At 41.1% G+C, this 22,765-nt stretch overlaps 2 protein-coding genes across 6 annotated transcripts in view; both read left to right on the top strand.

The window, feature by feature from the left end:
* Positions 1–899: 899 nt before the first annotated feature.
* Positions 900–15,008, top strand: mapre2 (microtubule-associated protein, RP/EB family, member 2). 4 transcript variants are annotated; one of them, XM_070973487.1, is made up of 9 exons: positions 900–985; positions 3,398–3,437; positions 7,361–7,522; positions 10,207–10,334; positions 10,966–11,111; positions 11,231–11,447; positions 11,590–11,732; positions 13,074–13,232; positions 13,470–15,008. In XM_070973487.1, exons 3-9 carry the CDS (start codon positions 7,401–7,403, stop codon positions 13,566–13,568), a joined length of 1,014 nt encoding a protein of 337 aa, XP_070829588.1. In that variant the 5' UTR covers positions 900–985; positions 3,398–3,437; positions 7,361–7,400; the 3' UTR covers positions 13,569–15,008. The 4 variants fall into 4 exon arrangements, with proteins under 4 accessions (XP_070829588.1, XP_070829586.1, XP_070829585.1 ...); XM_070973485.1 differs by lacking the exon at positions 3,398–3,437; XM_070973484.1 differs by lacking the exons at positions 900–985; positions 3,398–3,437 and adding an exon at positions 6,610–6,973 and having other exon boundaries at positions 7,192–7,522.
* Positions 15,009–15,746: 738 nt separating this feature from the next.
* The window catches only part of spidr (scaffold protein involved in DNA repair), a 29,678-nt gene continuing 22,659 nt past the window's right edge, over positions 15,747–22,765 (top strand). Inside the window, exons 1-7 of one of the 2 annotated variants that reach the window (XM_070974311.1) lie at positions 15,747–15,949; positions 16,305–16,457; positions 16,569–16,632; positions 17,126–17,332; positions 17,930–18,069; positions 20,987–21,222; positions 21,763–21,863. In XM_070974311.1, coding sequence (XP_070830412.1) covers positions 15,935–15,949; positions 16,305–16,457; positions 16,569–16,632; positions 17,126–17,332; positions 17,930–18,069; positions 20,987–21,222; positions 21,763–21,863 — 916 coding nt within the window. In that variant the 5' untranslated portion in view covers positions 15,747–15,934. The remainder of the gene's footprint in view (positions 15,950–16,304; positions 16,458–16,568; positions 16,633–17,125; positions 17,333–17,929; positions 18,070–20,986; positions 21,223–21,762; positions 21,864–22,765) is intronic. The other variant, XM_070974310.1, reaches the window with a different exon arrangement.

Genomic DNA, 22,765 nt, shown 5'->3' with positions numbered 1-22,765 from the left:
GCTCTCTTTACTATATGAACATAGTGAGCAAAGCTGCTGTAATAGTGATGAATTTTCTAATTTGCCATCTCCAGATATCTTTTGCCTTGTATCAAGTGCATGACTGCACCCTGGTGTTAAAATTGAGGAATGCAGTTGTGTCTGCAGCTGAACATCAGGTTTATGATGCAAACTTTGAGCCCGGTTTCTTCTTTCTGAAAAGCAGTGTTTCTCTTTGATTAAAATTATATTTTGGCTATTTATAATAAAAAAAAAATAAATAAAAAAATTCTTCGTCAATTTGCTGGCTCAGCAAAGAGCCTGGAGGAAAATGACACTATCAATTTGTGGATTTAGTCAGTTAATGATTAGTTTCATCGAATGTCCATAAATAAATAATAAACAAATTAGTTGAAAAAAAAAAAAAAAGCCATCACAAATTCACAAGAACCCAAGATGACCTCTTTAAATGTCTTGTATCCGATCAACACTACAAAAAATATTTTTGACATTTTTGCTTGGTTAAACCATTGTTTTCCACATTCCAACTCATACCAATAATTATCTGTGACACCTAGTATTATTGAGCATAATAGGTTTTCATAATTCATTTTTTTTATTTCTCTGTGTATTCCTCTATTTATTGCTAATTGATGTTCTACATGTGACACGATATTAATTTTGGATGGTGGTGAATTGAGTCAATGTTGCGTTGAGTAAATATTCATTAGTTTACGGAAAAATATTGCATATATGTGTAGGAGAAGTGATGTGACAGCGACAAGACGGAAAGCTGTCTGCTGCTCCGAATGATCAACGCATCAAGACGTGATTGGTCAAAATCACAGCATATGTCGCCAGCAGGCCAATCAGCTGCCACATCGATGAAGCATTGTCCAATCAGCTACCCGCTCTCAGCTACTCGTATGCTGAGTTTGAGGGTGGGGTGACTCAGCCGGAAAACAGCAGATTTAACACCTTATAACCTGCGCAGCGGTGTACACTGGTGAGTCCTGTTTATTTTGCTGAATAATGCCAGTGTGTAATTTGATCTGAAGCGTACAACATGGCGTGTAAATGTCAAAACTGGAGCGTATTGACGTGTGTGTCGGTGATTCGTGTTACCCCGGGTCAGGGCATATGTCTGCTGTCATTATTCTGACAAAGTGTCCGCGCGAACAAAATTAGCTTACTGTTACTTGGCCGTAAGCTGAACAAGATGTGCGGTCGTCTCTGTGAACAAGTTCATGTCTGGCTGGGTTAAACACTCTGTCTTGGCTCTGGTCTCATTTGTGAAATAGCTTGCTTCCCAGTCACTGTTTCTCATTTAACTGTCATTTCCAACTCGACGCTGAGTGAACTTCGCTCATGGCGGAGATTGACTGCAGCTAGCCGCTTTCGTTACAGACCTCCTTTAAACATCTCACTGTTTTGTATTTTCCCACCATCAGCAACCACACTTGAAGCTGGTTCTGAGCATCGTCAACTGGGCTCAGACGAGGAGATGAGGGGGTGACCGTGGACCCCCTCGGTCTCATGTCTTGGATGCAAAATTTCCCATCTAAAAAATGGCAAATGAAACTTTTCTGTCCACACATGTTGCCTCTAAAGGAAAGGCTTCAGACACCCACTGAAAATGTGAGACATCAGAGCCCCCTCCTCTCTGCTCTTCGCCCTCCCTGCCCTCATTTCGGCTCGGTTTGAAGTTCCCCTCAGTGTTCGTGCACACCCCTGATTGTCTTATATGTTAAGAATATTTTCCATCCTTAATCGTAACTTTAATCAACGAGCAAACATTTCAACCCACCCAACATATAATTCAGGATAACGGTGACCTCCTTGCTATTTTTTAAACGTTGAGGGCTGGATCTGTTGGGTGGAGCCACCACCCCTCACCCACCCACTTGCTTACACGGTGCAAGAGAGAGCTTGGCGAGATGTGAATGGAAGGAGCGAGCACATCTGTCTTTTCACTAATGGAATGAGTTCCTGCACAGCGACCCAGGGATCCACTGCAGCCTGACATGCAGCATTAGCAGAGGCTGCAAAGCATCATCCTCGAGATGTGCATGAACATGTTACTCCACCCTCAGAAAGCTGAAAGCAACTTGAACATGGAAGCGAAACAAAGCAGCTGTTCGAGCTAAATGATCTTGCTTGCATGCTGTGAGTCTGGACTGTGGCCCACCTGGTTCTACAATAGCTACATAACCCCGCTAACCCCACTCAAGTCCAACAAATACATCACTCTAAAAAAAAACAACCCTGATTCCAAAATAGTTGAGACGCCATGTTTACCATAAATGAAACAGGATGTGATCATTCGCTCATCCTTTTTGACAGATACTCAATTGAAAACAGCACAAAGACAACATATTTAATGTTTGCCCTCATCAGCTTAATTGATTTTTGTTCATTTATGCTTATTCTGAATATGATGCAGCAACACGTTTCAGACAAGTTGGGACAGGAGCAACTAAAGACTAGGAACACCTGTTTGGATCATTCCACAGGTAAACAGGTTCATTGGTAACAGGTGACGGTATCATGATTGGGTGTGAAAGGGTTATCCGTGGCTCAGCGTGCACATTTCCGTCTGAAACTGATCCCATTTTTTTTATGTCTGAGCTCGTCACAGTTAATGTAAGCTGAAGCACAAGAGTTTGTCACGCAATTGATATCACCATGGTTACAGCTTGCCTGTTTACCCCGATTACACATGTGCGGGCACCTTGAAAGTTGCTTATTTAGGCTCTAAAGGTAGATTGTTCAGTAGATTGCTAGCCCAGCAAATGGTATCCACCGTCTTAATTCACAAGCAAGGATGGGGCGATGATTGCATGATTGTCTTCTGTTTATATTTACGTCTTAGACAGCGTCCCAACTTTTTTTGGAATCAGGGTAGTGAAAAACACAGTATTTGTGCTGTGTTTATGCATTGAGGTCACTGTTTCCCCAAATCACAGCACTGGATTTGATACATAACGTGGCTGACATTTCTTTTTTTTTCATTATTAGCCCCTGTAAGTGGGTCTACTGTATGTTTTCTGTGGCTCATCAGTCATAGGACGGTTTGAGGCCACGTTCAGACAGCAGACATTAGCACTATGTAAAAAAACACAGCCCCCTTATTCATGTCAGATGCGATGTTGTGCAGCAAAAAGCTGAACCGGGCACCTTTTTTTCTGCAACACAGTGCAGCATCATCTGGCCATTCATTGCTTTGGTCAGTTAAATATGTTTAAACTGGATGGTGCCGGTACCTGAAATGACAGCGCTGTGCTGTTTTTGGTCTGAAAGCCCAGTGACAGCCTGTTATTCCTTTCAAAATGTTATTTGGGATATGCTCAAACTTTTGTGCTTTTATTGCAATATAACTGCAGATATGTCTTTGATTTTTCATGGACGCACATGTTAGCCTTTTGTTAAGAGCGCCAAGGAGGACAGCCCCTCTGCAGGTGAAGCCGTAAAACAGAAACGGCACTTGTCTCTCTTGTTACGGCCTAATATTTACGCATTTAATTCTACAGCTTCACAGTCTGATTGCTTACTCTAAACAGGACATGCATGCTTCATCTCTGTGGTGACACCTCAGACCTGTCAGACTGGCAAGTGGCAAGTTCATTTCAGTGACAGCAGGGCGATAGCTTTGCCACCCAAGCGGCACAAGCACGTGGTTTCCCATTTTTCCTGCTTCCCCTGAAGTTTGACCATGTCACACATTTGCTGCTTGATACAAAGTAGACTGCTCTTGTGCGAGTATGATGAGATCAGTATGCTGCAGTTGTCACTTTCCAGTCTGATAGGGCTTTTAGCATTACTGTAGTAGACATGTAGCATTGCATGCTTTTTGTTCTTAGTGGAGACATTTCTAGTGTCCCCAGTTGGGTCATTTAATGAGATTCGCTCTTGGTAATGTCTTGTGCTTGGCTCTGCAGGAATTTGTGTTAAGTCTAGAGAGTACTTTTGCCTTAGTAGAGGCAGCAGATCCTCAATATTTGTCTCAACAGAATAACCACACAAGAGATGGATTTTACATCATTTACGCCACTGCCTTGATTTATTTCTAAAAATTTCAAATGTTTGAAAAACACTTAAAAGAGTAGCTTTAATGCACCCATCAGAACAAGGGTGAATTTTTGCAGTCAGATGTGGAATCTGTGTCACATACATCGGCTTTGCTGACATGTGACTTTCAAAAGCACCAGTGTGATTAGTTTAAGATGAATGCCTTAGTGTGATGGTGTAAATTATGGCCACAATTTCACAGTGAAACACTTTTGGAATATGGAACATGTGTCGCTCAAAGCAGCTCTTTACTGGAAACCCTGCATCAGTTAACAGAAGGCGACCTCGTCTAACGGTGGCTGTACATACAGAGAATGAAAATCCTGGTGAATAACCCCGATAGGCCAAGTGCAGAGAAGGTTAGATTAACTGGTACAATAAGACAAAACTCGAAATGAATGTCAGTATTACTGGGTAAAATAAATCAGACTTTATTGTTCACTGGACACTTATCAGAGTTTAAGAGTCTGCCTGAAGGCTCGCTGTAGAAGTACACTGACAGTTTGGCCTGATGGTGGCACTACAGGAACTGTTTTAAGTGAGCATAGGGATGGTGACCAAGTGTTGTGGGAATATTTGGCATCCCGTACCCAATTTTAGAAGCATTGATGGACAGTTTGAAATATTATTCTTGGGAGAAAAAGTAAGTGCTGGCAGCTGGTGTACACTGGAGGATGAAACGTCTGTTGGTAAGCCCTGTCAGAGGCTTCAAAGGATGCTTCCTCTCCTCTATGGTTAGGCTGTGATGAGCTTGGACCAGGAGAAGCACCTTTTTTGTGACCTGGCGACTCATCCTGGCCCACCTAACCCTGAAGACAAACTGTTTACACACAGAAATGTTCAAACATGACCTTCAGACTGTTCAAGCATGATCTTCAGAATGATCTTCAGAATGCGAGCTGACCTTTGGACTGACGGATCGATTGCTGTATTGATCTCAAAGGACCGCCATAAGAGAGAATAACAATGGCAATCATCATAATCATTTTCTTTATTTTCCACTTCAATCTTAGTCACGAAGTGCTTTCCAGATTGACAGATTTACAGAAGTAAAAATCATAATTTGTAAGGCCCCCCCCCGTATGAAATACAAAAATTAGGGACATGAGGGCACATCTGTCGAGCAGTGCTGAGCCCATAAACAGATGCAATTAAAAGTAAATTAATTTCATGCAGAAAATAAATGGAATGTGGATGAAGGAACTATAAAGTAGGTGAGATTTGAGTAAAGGTTATAAACCCATTTATAAACAAATAAGATGCAAATATAAGATATGGTCTCATATAAAACAGATAAGAGAGGAAACTCAAAACTTAAATGGTGACACTAAATCAGGCCCAGTTTAAATGTGTCATGACAGTAAAGTTTAAATAAAGCACAACAAAATAGTAGTGTAGTTAAGTGAGTCCATAATGGAAAGGAAAAAGTGGAAAAGCATGTGGCCTTTTTAATTAAAGCATCAAACAGTGACATGAATGAGTACATTTCTGGCTGTAATATAGTGATAATGATAAGAAAAAAAGCAGGAATCAAATCAAGGCAGTAACAACCTTACAGAATCATAGAAAGGCTGTGCCCCTGTGCTGAGGCCTTTGCTGTCAGGGCATCCTGACAGAAGTTATACATACATCTTGCATAAAATTCCTGCATTAATCATCAGCTGTATTGTGTTGGCTGGCGGTGTAGTTCAGTGCTGTTCTAGAGCCGTGTCAGTTTTCCATCTTGACCTGCTGGTCCACACACAGCAGCTCCTTGACTTTGATTACTAACCATGCTCATGTGTAGTCGGACAGAGTTGGCATCATGCAGATATTTTCATATCAGGGGTGTAATGATTCATATTGTCATTCTCCCAATTCGACAAAATTTCAGTTCATTACAGCTAAAATAGGCTGTAGTTGTGAATTCCCTCTTCAATGAGTCAGTGTAGTTTTCTCGGACCCGTTCAGAGCAGTTGCTCAGCAGAATATACAACACGAAACAAAAGCAGGGTTTTATAGCATGAAGACAACCGATGGGGCAACACTAACGGGAGAAAGCTTAGCAACCACAGGACTTTAAACACAGCACCATATGTACTGAGCTGAGCACCTTGTATGAATGGCTAAAGCATATCGTTACACCCCTACTGGACAGTTACAAGTTCATACACATTTTAGAGGGAAATGATTAGTCGATTAATCGATTCGTCGGCTTGACAGAAAACTATTTTGATTTTAAGAAATGCTCAAATGCAGAAAAAATACTGTTTTCAGCATCTCAATTATGGATATTTACTGGTTTTCTTAATCTTTTAGGATATTATATTTAATATATTTGGGTTTTGGACTGTTGGTCAGACAAAACAAGACAAAATGGGTGATGGCCATTGTTCACTATAAAAAAAAAAAAATCTGTAGATCAACTGAAGAAGGATTAGTTTCATCATCCATAAATTTACCTGTTATTTTCTTGATTAGTCGATCAATGGTTTGGTCTATAGACTGGACTGGCCCTCACAAATGTCTTTTGTATAGAAAGGAATCCAAAACTTCCAGACACACTGTTTTTTTCTCACAGAAAACCAGTCACGGTCACATTTGAAGCATTAGACTGAGTGAATTTGTGCTTAAAAATGGCTGAACACAATTCACGAATAATTCGATTTGTTGCCAGTGAAGTTTCTGTCAGTTGACCGCTGATTAATCCACTAATCAGCTAATCACTGCTGCTGTAGTCGCCACCCTTGGAGCAGTTGAATTGCTGTGGTTTGATATTGTAATTGATTGATTCATGTGGTTAGTAATCAAAACATTTCACTGCACCTCCTCACGCCATTCGTAGCCGTCATCTATTCGGATCTGCCTGCTTTTTCTTTGTTCCTTTCACCCTCATATGTTGGGTGTCACAGTGCCAAGAACCCATCTAATCATCATCAATTTGAAGGTGAATCTGGGCGGGCTGCGTTTTCCTTTTGATCAAATTCATACTTTGCGCTTGATTGGATATTGTCTCTGAGCATTTGATGAGTGCTGTCACAAACTTAATCTGCATCTCAAAAGCCTGAACAATCGAGCATTGATCTGACTAGTGATGATGCTTTTTTATTTTAATTTTTAAAAAGCACACACAAGTGATCAATGTAATTTGGTGTGCTGAAACAGCCCACCATAAGGAGCAGGCAGCCAACCCCATCAGTCACGTGGTACAGGGTGCAGCGACGTCATTAGGGCAGAGATTTGTGAAGAATAAGCAGACAGACGAAAGAGCCCCGGAGGTGCGGCACTTTCTTAGCATTTGCATCGTTCCTGTTGTTTTTTTTCCCCCGGCCAGAGAGAGAACAGAGTATCTGTTCAACATTTTAGAGACCCAAATGCCCGGTCCCACCCAAGCCCTTTCCCCAAATGGAGAGAATAACAACGACATCGTCCAGGACAACGGATCCAACATCATTCCTTACAGGAAAAATACAGTGCGGGGAGAGCGCGCCTACAGGTAAATCAGTGTAACGTCGCTTTTTGGTTTGATGTAAGAGGACAAATAAAATCCTAAAAAGACACAGTGCTGCAGACAGGACCCTGCATTCTGGCCTGGCTTGGTTTTGCTTTGCACCATCCGCTCTTTCTCCCCTGCTGTCCCTCAGTCTCCTGTCATGTTAGCTGTGTGTGTGTGTGTGTGTGTGTGTGTGTGTGTGTGTCTGTCCGACACCATGGCGTAAACCGCTCTCAAGTTGTCTTAAACGCTTCTCCGGCTGTCCATGGTAGAGCACTCCCAGATTTTTGCAGGTACCCGTAGAAAGGCTGTCAAATGTTATGTTGCGTGGTGGCATGAGGTGAATTTTGGAGGAGTGGATCGAAAAGGTCCAGCTTGTCAAATGACAGGGACGCGCAGACAGCCGCCCCTGCTGCTAGAATATTCCCATTGAGACGTGACACTAAGCTGCCACCCAGTGATCCCTAATATCACCATCTATGTGTGCTTGGGGTTATGTTTCGATGTGTGGAAGACCCCCCCCCCGAGCTGCCACACAAGCCCGGTCCCCCCCGGTCTGAATTGAGGCAGCAGCCCAGCCCCGTGTCGGCCGGCTATCGTTGCCCGGCTAACAAAGCATGCTAGCAGCTCATACATCCGCTTTGTTGACATGAGATCGGCTGGCCCAGTTTCCTTCCTTTCCTCCCGGAGAATCGGCCAAGCGAGCCTCTGCTCCTGCAGTGCTGCGATAGCCCAAATTTAACGCTGAAGGGTTATTATCACCCTGCAAACCCGAGTGTCGGTGGATGGATAGCACCGATGATGATTTAGCATGAGTTAGCAGCGCTGTTTTAATGCAGCGCATCTCTATCAATGAAGTCAGCTGAAATGGTTATTATGCTCCAGCCTTCATTTATGTTGACGAATTGAAGAGGATTTATATAATGATTATTACTGAGCACTGCTTTGTATGTGCTTCTTTTCAGACACGACATGGTCAAATCAGTTTCTTTGCATTAAAAATGAGCGTTTGTACAGCAATGATTAGTTCAATGTTCTCAGCATGATCAATGAAATTGCTAATGTTTGTTAAAAACGAGTCGAGATATACACGGGCAGGCTTATATACTTGGCTTGGCTGTTCAGGTATGTCCAGAGTGTGGGACAGGCCCCAGTCCAGTGTTTGTGCCACTGAGAGTTAACAGATGAAATTGTAGGCGTTCATTTATTGTGATGTGGCCGTGCTGTGTGACTGTTTAATCTGTAGATTAAGGATCAAAGTTTTAGGTCTCTGATGCTTTTTTTTTTTTTGGCACACGATATGCTTTTGGTATTTACTGTCGGCCTGAATATCCTTAGTACAAGTGGGGCAGGTGCCATGGGGCGAAAAAGCCACAATTTTGCAAGCAGGCAAAATTGCAATATATTTCTACTCCAACTTTGCTGCAGCTTTTATTTACCCATGCAGGTAAAACTATATTAAAGCATCCCAGGCACAAATTCAAAGAAGGCCCACAAGGCCTGCTACAACCAAGATATTAATATTGTGTTAGCACCACAGTCTGTATATTCTGTAACTGCCTCAGCAAAGGAAATTTGTGGACTAAAGTGTAGAGATACTGCAATTCAGTGTGTTTTGGAAAATGCAGAAAACAATTTAAATGTACTGAAAGAGCTGTAGCCAGAGTTTAGCAACCCAACAGACTTAATGACACATTTGTCACCATTTATGTTCTGTGGGGTCGGTAGATTAGTTTCTTGTTGTGTTTTTAAAGTATGTTTTGTCACTATGTACAGATTTTTAGAGCTGCTACAATTAGTTGATTAACCAACCAGCAGAAAATTAGCCTGTATTGTTTTTGATATTATAAAAACGCTAAACTTTTCTGGTCCCAGCTTTTCAAATGTGAATATTTAGCCTTACTAATTGAAAATTTTTGGAGTTTTGGACTGTTGGCTAGAGAAAACAAGACGTTTGTAGATGTCACCTTGGACTCTGGTAGCAACGAATTGATTACTCAGCAAAACAGTCAGCAGATTAATCCATAACATATAGCAGATACTGCAGCCCTACAGGGTTTAAACTCATGACCTAATTATTGAGATAATGCTGCACAGTCAGATAGTTTTGGCCATTATAAATATCACATTGGTGCATTCCTATTTCAGTCTACAAGTCCAACCTTGTCTTTCAAAAATAACATTGTGTTATCATTGGAGCTTTGACTGCTTGACTGTGTTACCGTTAGCCTAAACGTCTTCGACGGGGTGTGCGCTGAAGATGAGGCACATCCACATTGTAGAGAGTGGACGCTAGTCCTGGTGACAGGGTCCAGCGTACATTTTTGTGCTTCTTTGCGGGTCAGTCTAGTCATGTGGATGAAAGCCTAAGATCACATCACGGTGTAAATCTTGATTCAACCTTCAGGAACCTGCTGTGTGATTACTGAATGTAATATGTCCTGATTGGTTGGTTGTTCTTATTTATTGGTCTTTTGAGAGGATACAGTATGTGTTTTTTGACCTCCTTTATGTCTTTCACTCTGGTGTATGTGCTTAGTTTAGGATATATAGTAAATTATTATCATCTTTTGATATCAGTTGATTTGAAAAGTATGTAAGAAACTAACCCGAGGCCTGAGGAGGAAGCACCTTTTATTCTACATGCATTGCTTGTGTTTTTAAGAGTTGTTGTCTTTCTGTTGCAGTTGGGGGATGGCGGTCAACGTATATTCTACCTCAATAACCCAGGAGACTATGAGCAGGCATGACATCACTGCCTGGGTTAACGATATTCTCTGCCTAAACTATACGAAAGTGGAGCAGCTCTCCTCAGGTGAGAACAGAAGGAAAAACCTCTCTCCATTCGCCTCTTCCTCTGTGTTCACATGGGAAGCGTGTCACAGAGATTACATCTTCGCCAGTGTTCAGTTCATTTTCTGTGTAAGCTGGCTGTTAAACCAACCTGTGCAAACATGCTCACCTCGTCCTGGCACAGAGTTGTCTATAAATAAACTTGTAGTCTGCCGTGTTCTCCTACTGTGACCAAGTAATCCAATTTCAGTCACTCTCTGCCTACAGAAACACCCTCACCCCCCTTTTGTTTAAGTGGAGGCTAATTATTTCATGTAGATTCTTCTTAGCTGCTCTCTAGTTGGGTTAATGTGAGTGTTATCTGCCAGCTAACCCACTGCCAGGTTGAGCTGGTGCCCTCTTTTTCAATTGGATAAAAGTCTAAGTTAATATTAGCTGTGTTACTGAGAATGGGCATTAATAGTTTTCTTTTTAAGGAAACAGGGGCAGTGATGTAGACATAGAAAACAGGATCCCAGGATTTTTTTTTTTCTTTTATTCCAGTGGATTTTTATTAAGAAAATGCAGGTTTGATAAATCCTGTGTTTTTATTGTACTCTTCTAATTGTCAAGCGACGGTTTCTGTACTCCACTAACATTTTTTATGTCTTTAGGAGCTGCCTATTGCCAGTTCATGGATCTGCTCTTCCCTGGCTGCATAAGTCTTAAAAAGGTCAAGTTTCAAGCTAAGTTGGAGCACGAGTACATTCACAATTTCAAACTGTTACAGGCATCCTTCAAGAGGATGAATGTGGACAAGGTGAGTTTGCTCATCCGTGTTTAATGTTGTTCAGGGTACCTGCAGTTAAATCTTTGCTCCTCACTGTATGTGCTTTTGGAAAACCGCATGAATCTCTCTTTTCATCCTCCTCGATTCAGATTATTCCTGTGGAGAAACTTGTCAAAGGCAGATTTCAGGACAATCTTGATTTCATCCAGTGGTTTAAGAAGTTCTTCGATGCCAATTATGACGGTAAAAATTATGATCCGGTTGAGGCCAGACAGGGTCAGGATGCCATTCCCCCACCTGACCCCGGTGAGCAGATCTTCAACCTGCCAAAGAAGTCCCACCATGCAGCCAGCTCTCCTACTGCAGGTAAGCATCATCTGTCAGTTACATTAGTGGCATGCTTTCATTTTTATGCGCCTGGCCCGTGGTACCTAGTGAGAACGTTTATTTTCACATCAACAGCTCCTGTGATTATTACTGTGGGTCATAAACCTTTTGTCTGCCGTAGGTGCATCAAGGTCGAGCTCAACAACCCCCAAGTCCTCTACACCAACATCCAGACCCTCATCAGCCAAAAAGATCCCTGTACCATCAACTCCTGCCAAAGGAGAGAAGGAACTGGAAGCACAGGTCACACATCTTACGGAGCAGGTACGTTAATGAAACGCACATTTCTGACGGCTGGAAGTCAAATTTTACTCACTGTCAACAGTCAGACCCCCAAACTGGTTTCTTCACATTGCTTGCATTCCTGCTTCCAACACCAACTTCTGTCATCTAATCGCCTGGTTATTTTCTTGATGAATTGTATTATCTTTAAAGCATCCGGAAATAATGAAAAAGCCTGTTACAGTGTCCTCAAGCTCAAGGTGGCAATTGCTTTTTTACTAAGACATTAAAGACAAAGAAAAGTTTCAAATTCACACATTTGAGAGACTGAAATCAGGGCATGTTATGTTATGAGACAATTCTTTGATTATTGAAATAGTTCCCAATTCATTTTCAAATGACGACCCACATGAGAAGCCTTATTACTCATGGAACCTTTCCATAATCCTCGCCTTTAAAGCACTGCACCAGATAGTCAGGAACACATCTGGTGCAGAGTGAGTCAACGACCAACAGCCATTGACTAATTGTTTAGCTGCTGTTCCTGTACTTGTGAAATTTAAATGGTGGAAGAAACAGCCTGTAAATATATCGTACGGCTGCCAGAAATGGTGCATTGGCCCTATCTTTGCTCAACAAATAAAATCATGTTGATGGCTTGAAATTGGTCATCGTGGTCTCTTTGCTTCAGCAGGTTTGCATAAAGAACGGTGGAAAAAAAGATGTAGAATCAAGGCTGATAAAGATCAGCTCACATTGATATAGGCTGTAATTGTTGCCAAAGCTTCCTCTAAATATGAATACATATCATTATTTCCTGTCAGTTTTTTTTACTTTTTCTGCTGATCAGTGACAAATCTTATTTACATCCACTGTGATTCAGATATACAGCAAGACATGCACGAGAAAAGTCACATAAAATGGTTCGATTGTGTGATCCAACATGTTTCTGCAAATATAGCCAGCCGTTCTGGCTCCATTCATTTGGTTGGGTGCACTTCAGATCCAAGCCAAAGACAACCGAGATGAAAGAGCGCTGGAACTTGGAGCTCGTGTAGTGTGACCAGTTGCCAGCAAAAATCCCGGAGCATTGAATTTATATAATGGGATCTAATGAAGAGAAGTCTTAACTTTTGTGAAGCTGCAACCAGTAAATCATAGTTTTACTTGACAAATGATCAAACAGATCAATGGATTATCTAAAACTCGATTAAGATTGATTTTTAGTCCATAGAACAGTCAATTAAGCATCTTCCTCTGGACTAGTTATGTACGCACTGTAGACTGCTTGGACCAGTTAATCAGTAACAAAAAAAAAAAAACCCACAGTGTTCTGTGTCTTTTGATATTGATGCTAAAAATAATCTTTTTTATCCTTTGTAGGTGAACACGTTAAAGTTGGCACTGGAAGGAGTGGAGAAGGAGCGGGACTACTACTTCAGCAAGCTGCGAGAGGTGGAGCTGCTGTGCCAGGAGCAGGTTGAAGAAAATGCCCCTTTTGTCGACCGGCTAATGGAGGTCCTTTATGCCTCTGACGAACAGGTGAGTGTGTGACCCCCAGATTGATCTGAACAGGATTGAGGACAGTCGGAGGCTGTTTTTTTTTATCCTGACTTAGATACGTTTCTGCAGCAGTGTACAGCAGGAAAAGTGTGAGTGCCACTTGTTCTGGTGGTAAAGTCATGTGGAAGAACTGAGTCTGTGTGTGTAATCACATGTTTGCCTTAGAGCATGCCTCAGTAGCACTAGTATTCAGCTGTTTATGCCCTCCTTTTTTAGGAAGGAGCGGAGCTGGCTGAGGGAGACGGGCAGGAAGTGGACCAGCAAGCCCATGAGGAGGCTCCAGATGATCAGCAGGAGGAGCAGGATGAATACTGATTGCCATCATCCCTCACTGCAGTTACACCCTTCTTTTTAATATGTGAGAACTGTTAAAGGATTTTAATTTTTCCTCATGGTTTATTTTTATTTTTTGTCCTCTCCAAGACTGAGCACATGAAGCAACCTCCTGAATAGAAGCACCATCACAGTTTTTATTTTTTGTATCCCTCTGCTCACTGTTCGATGTTTTTTGTGACTTTTGGTGAACTGCTGTGGCAGACGAGCTCAGACCATCACAGAAGTTTCCGAGGACTGTGGGTGGAAAGTCGGTTCAAAGCCTGCAGTAGACGTGATGATATGCTGAAGTTTAGACAGGTAACTGTTATCTGTCAGTGCAAGTGTTAACTTCCCAGCTTCTGTCCTTTTTTCCCCCCTTTATTTTGTTTTTATTTTGCATATCAACAATATTAATCACAAGAATGCAATAAGCAAAGCCCTGAAAGGGCTCGTAGTAGCTCTTATTTAACCTCCTTCCATATGTTGCACTGACATTTGACTCTGTACTGGACAATCTGTCCATAGACCCTCACCGTATTTATTATTATTAAGCCTTAGAAATAGTGCAAGATTCTGCTTTGCATCCTCATGAAGGAGGAGAATACATTCAATGAATTGTGAATAAAGTGTAGTATAATGCCAATTTATGACTGTTTGACATTGTCACAAATTACAACATTTCAGATAATCAGTGTGCTCAACCATGTGTTATTTCACATCATACAAGGTGGTTTGGTGATATAGTTTACTTGGTATGCCATACTCATAGGGAAGGAAGCAACATTATTGTGGACTAGTCTTATTATGATGCAGCGTTTTAAGTTTTAAACCTCAGCTGGAACTTGTGGTCTGTTCAGATTTTTTTTTTTTTTTTTAAGCCACAGGTCTTAGGGAGACGAGTCGGTTCACTGAGTAATTTGCCATGCTATATTCCAGTAAGTACATTGTATACCCTTTCTTAATATTGCATTTACTAATATTGAACTGGGCAGTGCACCATAATGCTTTAGTCATATATTATTATTGTGTAAATGAAAAGGAATGTAAACATGTACTGTCAATAATTAATGAATGGTAAATGTTTTTTTTCATGTCCCACTCATTATGCATTCCCCCAACGATGTGTTGCATGTTTGCATTTTATTTGTGAATAACTTGACCTGCTTTTTACATATTTAATAAAAAAAAAACAACGTATGTTAAGTGAGCTTTTTGTATGTTTAACCTGCTATTTGAAAGATGTTGAGATTCGGATGGATTTGCTGGAATAAAATTTCGTTTTGAGTCAATGGGAGTGTTGTCATGTCGCTCCAACAGCAGCAGCTAGCCTTGGTCATACCTATAATAACTAAATTAAGGTATCTGCTCTAACTATTGATAATATCTGTCTTGTAGGCAATATTTCAATAGATGGTAATAAAATGCACCTGTTTCCATATGAAGACAGTGTTTGAAGAGGTACTTGTTTACTTTGGTAAAAGTACCAACACCACAGTGTGAAAATACCGTTTTAAGTAAGTAAAAGTACAGAAGTATTATCAGCAAAATGTACCTCTGTAAGCAGCATTTTAATGTTGTAACCAGTGGAGGTAGAGCTAATATTAAGTACTTTACAGTATATATTGTTTGGTAGGTAAATCTGTAGCAATGTGTAGTATTTGTAACTTGATCATGTGTTTTATGTGTAACAATGAAATCTGAAAAGTAACGAATTAACTTCTACTAGTAAATGTATTTAAGTATTGCTCTTAAAAGTTTGAGGTACAACTTGAGTATTTTCAGTTTAGCTTGACTGATACTCCATCGCATCCCAGAGGGAAATTCTGGCTCCACGATATTTTACATCAGTATTTCTTTGCAGATTAATGCAGAAAACTTGATCATCCTCTAAATTATAATTTGCTACAGATCAACGTTTTCAACATTACTTCAAGTTGCTACAACTGTAAAATGCTGCTTAAAATGTTAATACGACAAAAAACAATGAACAACAATGCAATGCACATAATGAGAAATGCAGCAAAACTCAAGTTAAAGAAATTCTAGATACGTCCCAAATTCCAGCAAGTATGAAGTACTCGATTAAAATGTAATTAATTACTTTCCATCGTCGCAAACAGGCCATCATTTTGAATGAGAAGCTCATACAGGAGCCGCCTCCGGTGCACGCTGTTGGATAATGAAACACACCCCTTTTGAGACGGAGTAACAGCGAGAAGTAGCTCGTGCTGCCAGTGCAAACGTAGCAACACCGGCAAACTGCAACTGCTCAAAGATGGGTTAATAAAAAAGACTTGTTTCAATAACGTTTTGTAGACACACACGTAAACTACGACAGTGGCTTAAGCTCACTTTATTTTGCCGTCATGTCTTCCAGAAAGGTAAGAAACTTGCTAGCTAGCTAACGTTAGCGAACTAAGTACCGTGCTAGTCAGTGTACGCTAACTTCAAGCTACAGGCTAGTTAGCTTTGGCTTTGGTTAGCAGTCTCTGCCCACCCACAGTTCGGTGGAGGTTACCTGTGAGTCATGTATTAAGTGATTTAAATTTTATTCATTATCACAACAGACACACGATAGTTTGTAATTTGTGCTAGCTGTTACAGTGAAGCCTGGTAAAAAAAAAAAAAAACTGATGTTGATGCAGGATAAGTCAGAGCTATCAAACCAGTTGTTCCAATAGTGATGTAACACGCCTTTGACATGACCCCTCTTGCCTTTTGGTTCAATTTTTGTAGCGTAAAAGACACTTCAAGGATATAAAGTGTGTTTTCTTCCCGGATGATGTCGAAAGTGGTTTTCATAAAGTCAAGAGAGAGCCGTCATCACTTTCATCTGTGTCCTCCGCCAAGAGCTGGGAGAGGTGTGGAGACAGTTTCCTGAATACTCCGGTGAGTTTTAGGAGGTGCATCATTGGTACCCACACAGTACCCCATCCCCTCACTCTTATGTACTCATTCCTGTTAATCTAACATTGTTGATGATGCTTGTTTTTGTTACAGAACTTGGAGCCATCAGGACGGAAACTATCTGCCGTAAGAAAGTTGGCGCACCCACCTGCTTCAGGTGATTTGCACTTTAGTCTGATTAAATTGCGTAATACATTAATGGCTGTGCAGTGTTTTGGTATTTTACCATTGCTATAAACATATTGTAGGTTTTATCTGTGCCACATGTTAAAAGTGGTCAGATACTGAAAGCTGGCCTTGAATGTTTGGTCAGATTTGTAATCTTGTTTGCTTATTCTTTGATGGGATAGATCCCAATTTAAATAAAACAGTTTCCCAGTTTTAGACAGTTTTATGAAGGAACAGTTATTGTACAGCTGTTTGCATTCAATATTTGAGAAGTCTCCCTTCTTTTTCTTTTAAGAGATAAACATACTTACAGGTAACTATGTTGTGTAAATTAAAGCAATATCCACCCCCAGTTTCTTTTGTTCTTTGTGGAAACAGTGGAGAGGACTTGGTAGGGAACAGAGAGGGATATACAGTAAACAATGTGCTGAGCGCTCTGGTTGTATAGTATTACTCTCTGATGTACTCTTGTGTTTTCCCAGTGCAGACCGGTGCCGTTCACTGTAATGAGGACTCAGTACACATTGCCTGGAGCTCCAGTGACAGTGAACAGTGTGATGATGAGACCCAGGAGCTGCACCTGTCCAGAGTTGTGGCTCAGCAGCAGCAACATCTCCAGAGACGAGGGAGACCCACAACTTCCATTCAGTCTTATGCCAGAGAGCTGTGCATGCTCAACACTGACAAAGGTAAATTAATTTTGTGACTTGCTGAGTCAGGACTGGGACATATTGGATTGTTCTTAACAAGCTTTTCCAGCTTTTCGAGAGCCGACCTTTCATTTAAGCCTCGTACCTCACTAGGTTTATGTGACTTGTGCCATTTGATTGTGAAAATTCATTACTGACCTTGGGAACAGATGTTTCACAAAATACAAAAAAAGTTCAACATTTTGAGAAATCTCTTTATAATCTGCTTATTATTATAAACAAGATCTAATATATTAATTTGTGAGATTTAGATAAGCAAGTAGACTTGTTTTGTGACCAGCCAAGCTGCTAACCAGCTGCAGGTTGTAGCTTCATATTTACTGTACAGACATGAGAGTGGTATCAATCCCCTCATTTAACTTCCAAAATGTCAACATTTTCCTAACTGAAGATTAATTTATTAGCTTTTTCCTGCATTTTGTCTGTTTCCACAGAGTTGACTCAGCTGTCACTAAGGAGCGTTGTTCACTTGATAACAACTGAGCAATCTCCATTCACGGCTCCAGAAAAAGCCACTGAATGCATCTTGAGTTAAGGGTACTTTGTCAAACTTAAACCCTTTGTTTCCTTCATTAGATGACCTACCTGTTATTGAAACAGACAGTGATGCGGATGAGTCTGAGGAAGATGTTGAAAAGGACAGTGGGCAACAAATCTCTGACTGTGAGTCAGAGTCCTTTGATGAGAAACAAGGTTTACCTGTTGAAGCTACAAATGTGAGTAATGTTGTCACAATACAAGACTTTTAAACTTGGACACAATATTAGTATAAAAAAAACAACACTCAATACCTCCTTCACTACACCAGCAACAATAAAGAATCAGGCACATTACACTGGTACAATGATGCATAGTGGTCTGTAGGCACTTTTAACATGGCTGTTTTCTAGGTTGTTGCAGTGAACACTAGATGGAGCCACACAACCACTTCAACTCTACACAGCTATTTGAATCTGTGTATGTTTCTAATTAAAAGTGTTCAGCTGACTACCAGTGTAAGCAGTTTTCCTAGAAGTACTACCTTAAGTGTCAGTACTTTTCCTAGAGTCCAGTGAAGCACCACATGATATTCTCCTCACTGCATGTGTTCAGACCTATTGAGCCTCACCATCAGTGTTGGCTTACATGTCACAACAGTTTATCTTTCAGTATAATGTAAGATAATACTTGTGATATTGTGTTTTATTTTAAGTCGTCATATCAGTGTTGTTGTAGCTGTTTTGATTTCATTTGTTTTGATTGTATGTTCAGCCATTATACCACCAGGTGGAGTATTGCAGTCAACATGTCCTGAAAGGGCCTGACAGGCTCAAACCAGCTTTGCACTGTGTACTTTCTAGACTCAGGTTATGTTCCAAACTGTCAAAGTGCACTGGCTGAGATAGCAATAAAACACTGACTGAATGTGGAGGGAATAGCTGCCACTTATTTGCTGATCCAAAGCAGATAGTAGATCAGATGGGCATGTATGAACATTTCCATTTTAATGAAGACAATATTTGCTTTTGATCCCCTGAAACTCAGATGTATAAATAATATTAAATCACTTTCAATAGGGTTGTTTCTGGAAGTCAAAACAGTGTGGCGCTGCAACACAGTTCACTGATAGAATTGTTTGACAGATAATTAATTGGCTGTTATTGACTATAATGCCAAATCTTTGATGGTTAGTAAAGCAAATTAAAACATTTTCAAAACAAATCATTCAGTGACATCAGTGTATGCGCTGAAAAATTGTTATGGGCATTTTTAACCTTTGAAATTTTAGAAACCAAACTATTTTTCCAGAAAATAATCACCAGATCAATCGAAAATGATAATAATTGCTAAAACACTAGTGCATGCAATATGATGTGTGCACTGAGCACAATTCTCTTGCCACTTCATTTGACAAATGTGTTTAAGTTATCGTTGTAGTCAATCTTTTGTGGGCCCTCCTATATGCTGTGGAGACTTGGATTGACTGTTCCTTCTCAGAAGTCATTCAGAAACAGTGTTTGTCCAAGGCAGGGCTGGCATGGAGAGAATGTATAAGGAGTGGTGAGGGTTTTGCGCTCAGGTTCAAGACCACACACAGCGATTGATTGTTGCAATGGCACTGCAACATGCAATTGATCAGGTAGATGTGGCTAAATTACTGAGGTAATGTGGCTGTCTAGATTGCGGTTTTATGAGAATGTCCTTGAACAGCATGGTGCTGGTAGAAGCTAGTAATCACCTGAATCAGCACAGCACTGTACAATACTGTGGCCACTAATTAAGCTCAGCTATTCATACTGTTAAACACAAGATGAATTTAACTAGCTAGTATCTGGTGGTGAAGCTCCAAGTTTGCAGGCTATGTGCCGAGAGGAAGCCTGTAGACTGATTAACATCACTGCCGCAGACCCAGCTACTTCCTCTTGTCACAGTTTAATTTGCTGCTATCAGCTCTCTGAGGTCAAACAACATTTAAGATCACCTAACAGGAGGCTTGTGGCCAGAGGCCTACCAGAAAGACAGACTCTTGAGGGTCCTAGTTTTCAAATATGGTTGTGGTGGAACATGTGCATGTGGTATTTTTGACAGTTTGATTGCTCTTTGCTCAATGCATATTCAGTAAGGGGAAAAGCATTTTGGTATTGACTTCAGTATTGTGTTTCAGTGTACATACACTGGATTTAGATTTAACCAGAACAGCAAAATGTAACCTAGTTTGAGTTTGTGTGCTGCCCGGAAAGCACGCTTGCACACTGCCAATTGTAAATCAAACCGGATCTAACAGGAAACAGAGGAGACATTCCCAGTCCAAGTCAAAGTTTATTACTCCAGATAAATGTACGGCTGACTCACTTGACGGATTTTGGCCAGATTTCTGTGTTATTGTACTAGCGCGGAAAGTGGACAGGCGGAGCTGTGAGCGCCGACTTTGCATTTCAAGGCCGAAGTGGATGGCCACTTCCCAGATGAAACTCGCCCAGAAGGGTCAATGACCTCCACCGCATCAGGGCTACGCTAGATCAGGGCCGTGTTGGCGGATCAGGACTATAAACATCTTTTTTACTACTGTTTGTTCAGGAAAGCATACAAGTGGAAGAGGCTGCGCAGAGCTGTGTACTTACGATGCTTTCAGTGCCGGGTGAAAACATTTTTGAGCCGGGGCCAGGAACATAGTGTTCCTTATTCTCTGTAGCTGGTTAGAGTGTGACGTGTGCTGGCACTACGCCTAGCAGGGTCAAGTTGATTCAAATAAGAGAGCGCGTTGGCTGACAGAGCCTGGTATGCTGGTCTTGTCTGCACATGACAGGAACTCAGGTTTCTTGTGGATTTTTCCATGAGAGCTGATTCCCTCAGGTGTAGTGAGCGGTGACACAGCAAAAAAGATTGTTTTGTTACCATATCTTGTGAATTAATCAGCCTGACAGTGTCTCAGTGTACCGTATCCAGCCAGTTTATTATTGAGTTTGTTGGTTTTATTAAATCTTTAATGACTTTAATGAATTTCCTGAAGCCATTTTAAATGTCTGATACCCCCTGATTTATAATTGTATTTTATCTGTAATTTAACACTTCGTTCAAAAATGACACATTCCAATGTTGGTCCAAGTTATTCCTTTAAAATGAATTAATCAGTAATTCTGATTTTATCCCTAGGTGACAGAGCTAGACATCTCGGGCTACGTGTCTGATGGTGAGAATATTGGCCATACACTGACCTCAAGCAAGCTGGACTCTGAGAGCTTTCCTCTCCAAACTGGTGAGGGCAGCAAAAGGTCAGTCAGTGACTGGGTCAGATCTGCTCAGGCGATGCTGCAGACACCTCAGAAATCACTCGACAGGCAGTCCAAGACACCTGAAGACTCCGCCAAAAAGAAACGGAAGTTTCAGAGGTGTGAATGCTGTTCTTGTTTTCGAATGTCACATTAAGGATGTGCCAATTCAGCGTTTTCGCTTATAGCTTACAGAATTCATGAAGAAACTATATTTGTTATGGATGAGTGAGGTGTAGCTGATTTTAAATTTAGTATTGGCCCAATACTGATCTGGTAGATCTAATCAGTGCATTCCTGTCTCACTTTGTTATTTTAAATCAATTGTTGCATTGTATTGCCTCATAATAAAAGCAAACACAGTAACGCCATGTTGCTTGCTGCCAGATGACAGTCAAACCTTGGTGGCAAAGTTTCCACAGCAGAGCTGATGATGAAAGGGACACCTGGTGTCATGATGTGGGTGCTAAATGTCATTGCCATAACCAAGCCCACCAAATCTGACAGATGGCTATCTGTACTCATCCACAGCTTGTTTTGTTGCATCATAAACAGTTTTTTCCTTGAAATAAACTATTTTGCACATGCTTTTGTTCAAGCCACACATGCCGTCATGTGAGTTTATCAAGTAACATCATCTATTTACCTCTGCATGCACAGCGGAGGTCTTGCTGAGAGGCTAAATCGACTCCAATGCAGACAGAGGTCAGCTGTTAGCTTCTGGAGGCACCAGTCCATCTCTGACACCTCAACAACAACAGGTGATCCACACAAACCCACCATATTATCCACAGTTACCCTCACATTGTTGCTCACATTCACCTCCAAATCACCATTCATGCTTAACGATGAGCTTTGATTTGTGAGTGGGATGAAGCTAGGCTCTAAGCGGGCGTGAATCTTTTTTTGTATGCGATTGTATGGAGAGGCCACATCGAGGAAGTGCCGGCTGTATGTTGATACCTGTGGCTCTGAACTGTGAACTCAATATGTAGGTGACAGGAAACTGCTTGCCTAGGTCTTTTGTGTGTGTGTGTGTGTGTGTGTGTGTGTGTGTGTGTGTGTGTGTGTGTGTGTGTGTGTGTGTGTGTGTGTGTGTGTGTGTGTGTGTGTGTGTGTGTGTGTGTGTGTGTGTGTGTGTGTTTTTTTTCCTTTCCGTGGTGTACAAACCACTTGTGTTCGCTCATTGTTAAGTATCTTTATAATAGGACACAAGCAGTGGCTTAGAGGTGACAGTTGATTGTGGAAAAAGAAAACACCCACCTGATATAACAGCGGTCAGTCGATGGTTTGATGCGCGTGATGTGTAAAGACTTAAATGCGGGGTTAAAGCATGAAGGTTAACTATTTTTTAAGTTTAATCAATATTTGACGTTTTTGCATTGAAGACTCTTGCTCCTATTTATGCAGAGATGTCAAGCCACAAGAGTCAGATGGTTCTCCTGAGGATTTTCTAAACCTAAAACATGCAAGTTAGCATGTAATTATGCTTTTTCAGGAGAAGTTCGTTGTTTTTAACTTAAACACTGTGTCCCCAGTAGATTGTGCTGTTATAGGACACCTGTTTATCTTGTAGTTGTTTTGGTGTGTGATGTAAGTGTACTCACACATGCACATGTGACGCTGACTTACTTCCTGACATAATGCTCTGCCTACAATTTAG

The sequence above is a fragment of the Chaetodon trifascialis genome, chromosome 11, assembly GCF_039877785.1.
Source record: "Chaetodon trifascialis isolate fChaTrf1 chromosome 11, fChaTrf1.hap1, whole genome shotgun sequence".
Taxonomy (NCBI): Eukaryota; Metazoa; Chordata; class Actinopteri; order Chaetodontiformes; family Chaetodontidae; genus Chaetodon; species Chaetodon trifascialis.
Note: the sequence above shows the minus strand (reverse complement) of the source record. Positions and strands in the feature narration are given on the sequence as shown.

Bases quoted from the DNA above. Each gene is read 5' to 3' on its own strand.
- mapre2 (XM_070973485.1), top strand. From the start codon at position 7,401: ATGCCCGGTCCCACCCAAGCCCTTTCCCCAAATGGAGAGAATAACAAC. The intron at 10,335-10,965 runs GTGAGAACAGAA...TTATGTCTTTAG, and splicing joins AGTGGAGCAGCTCTCCTCAG to GAGCTGCCTATTGCCAGTTC. The intron at 11,112-11,230 runs GTGAGTTTGCTC...TCCTCGATTCAG, and splicing joins AGAGGATGAATGTGGACAAG to ATTATTCCTGTGGAGAAACT.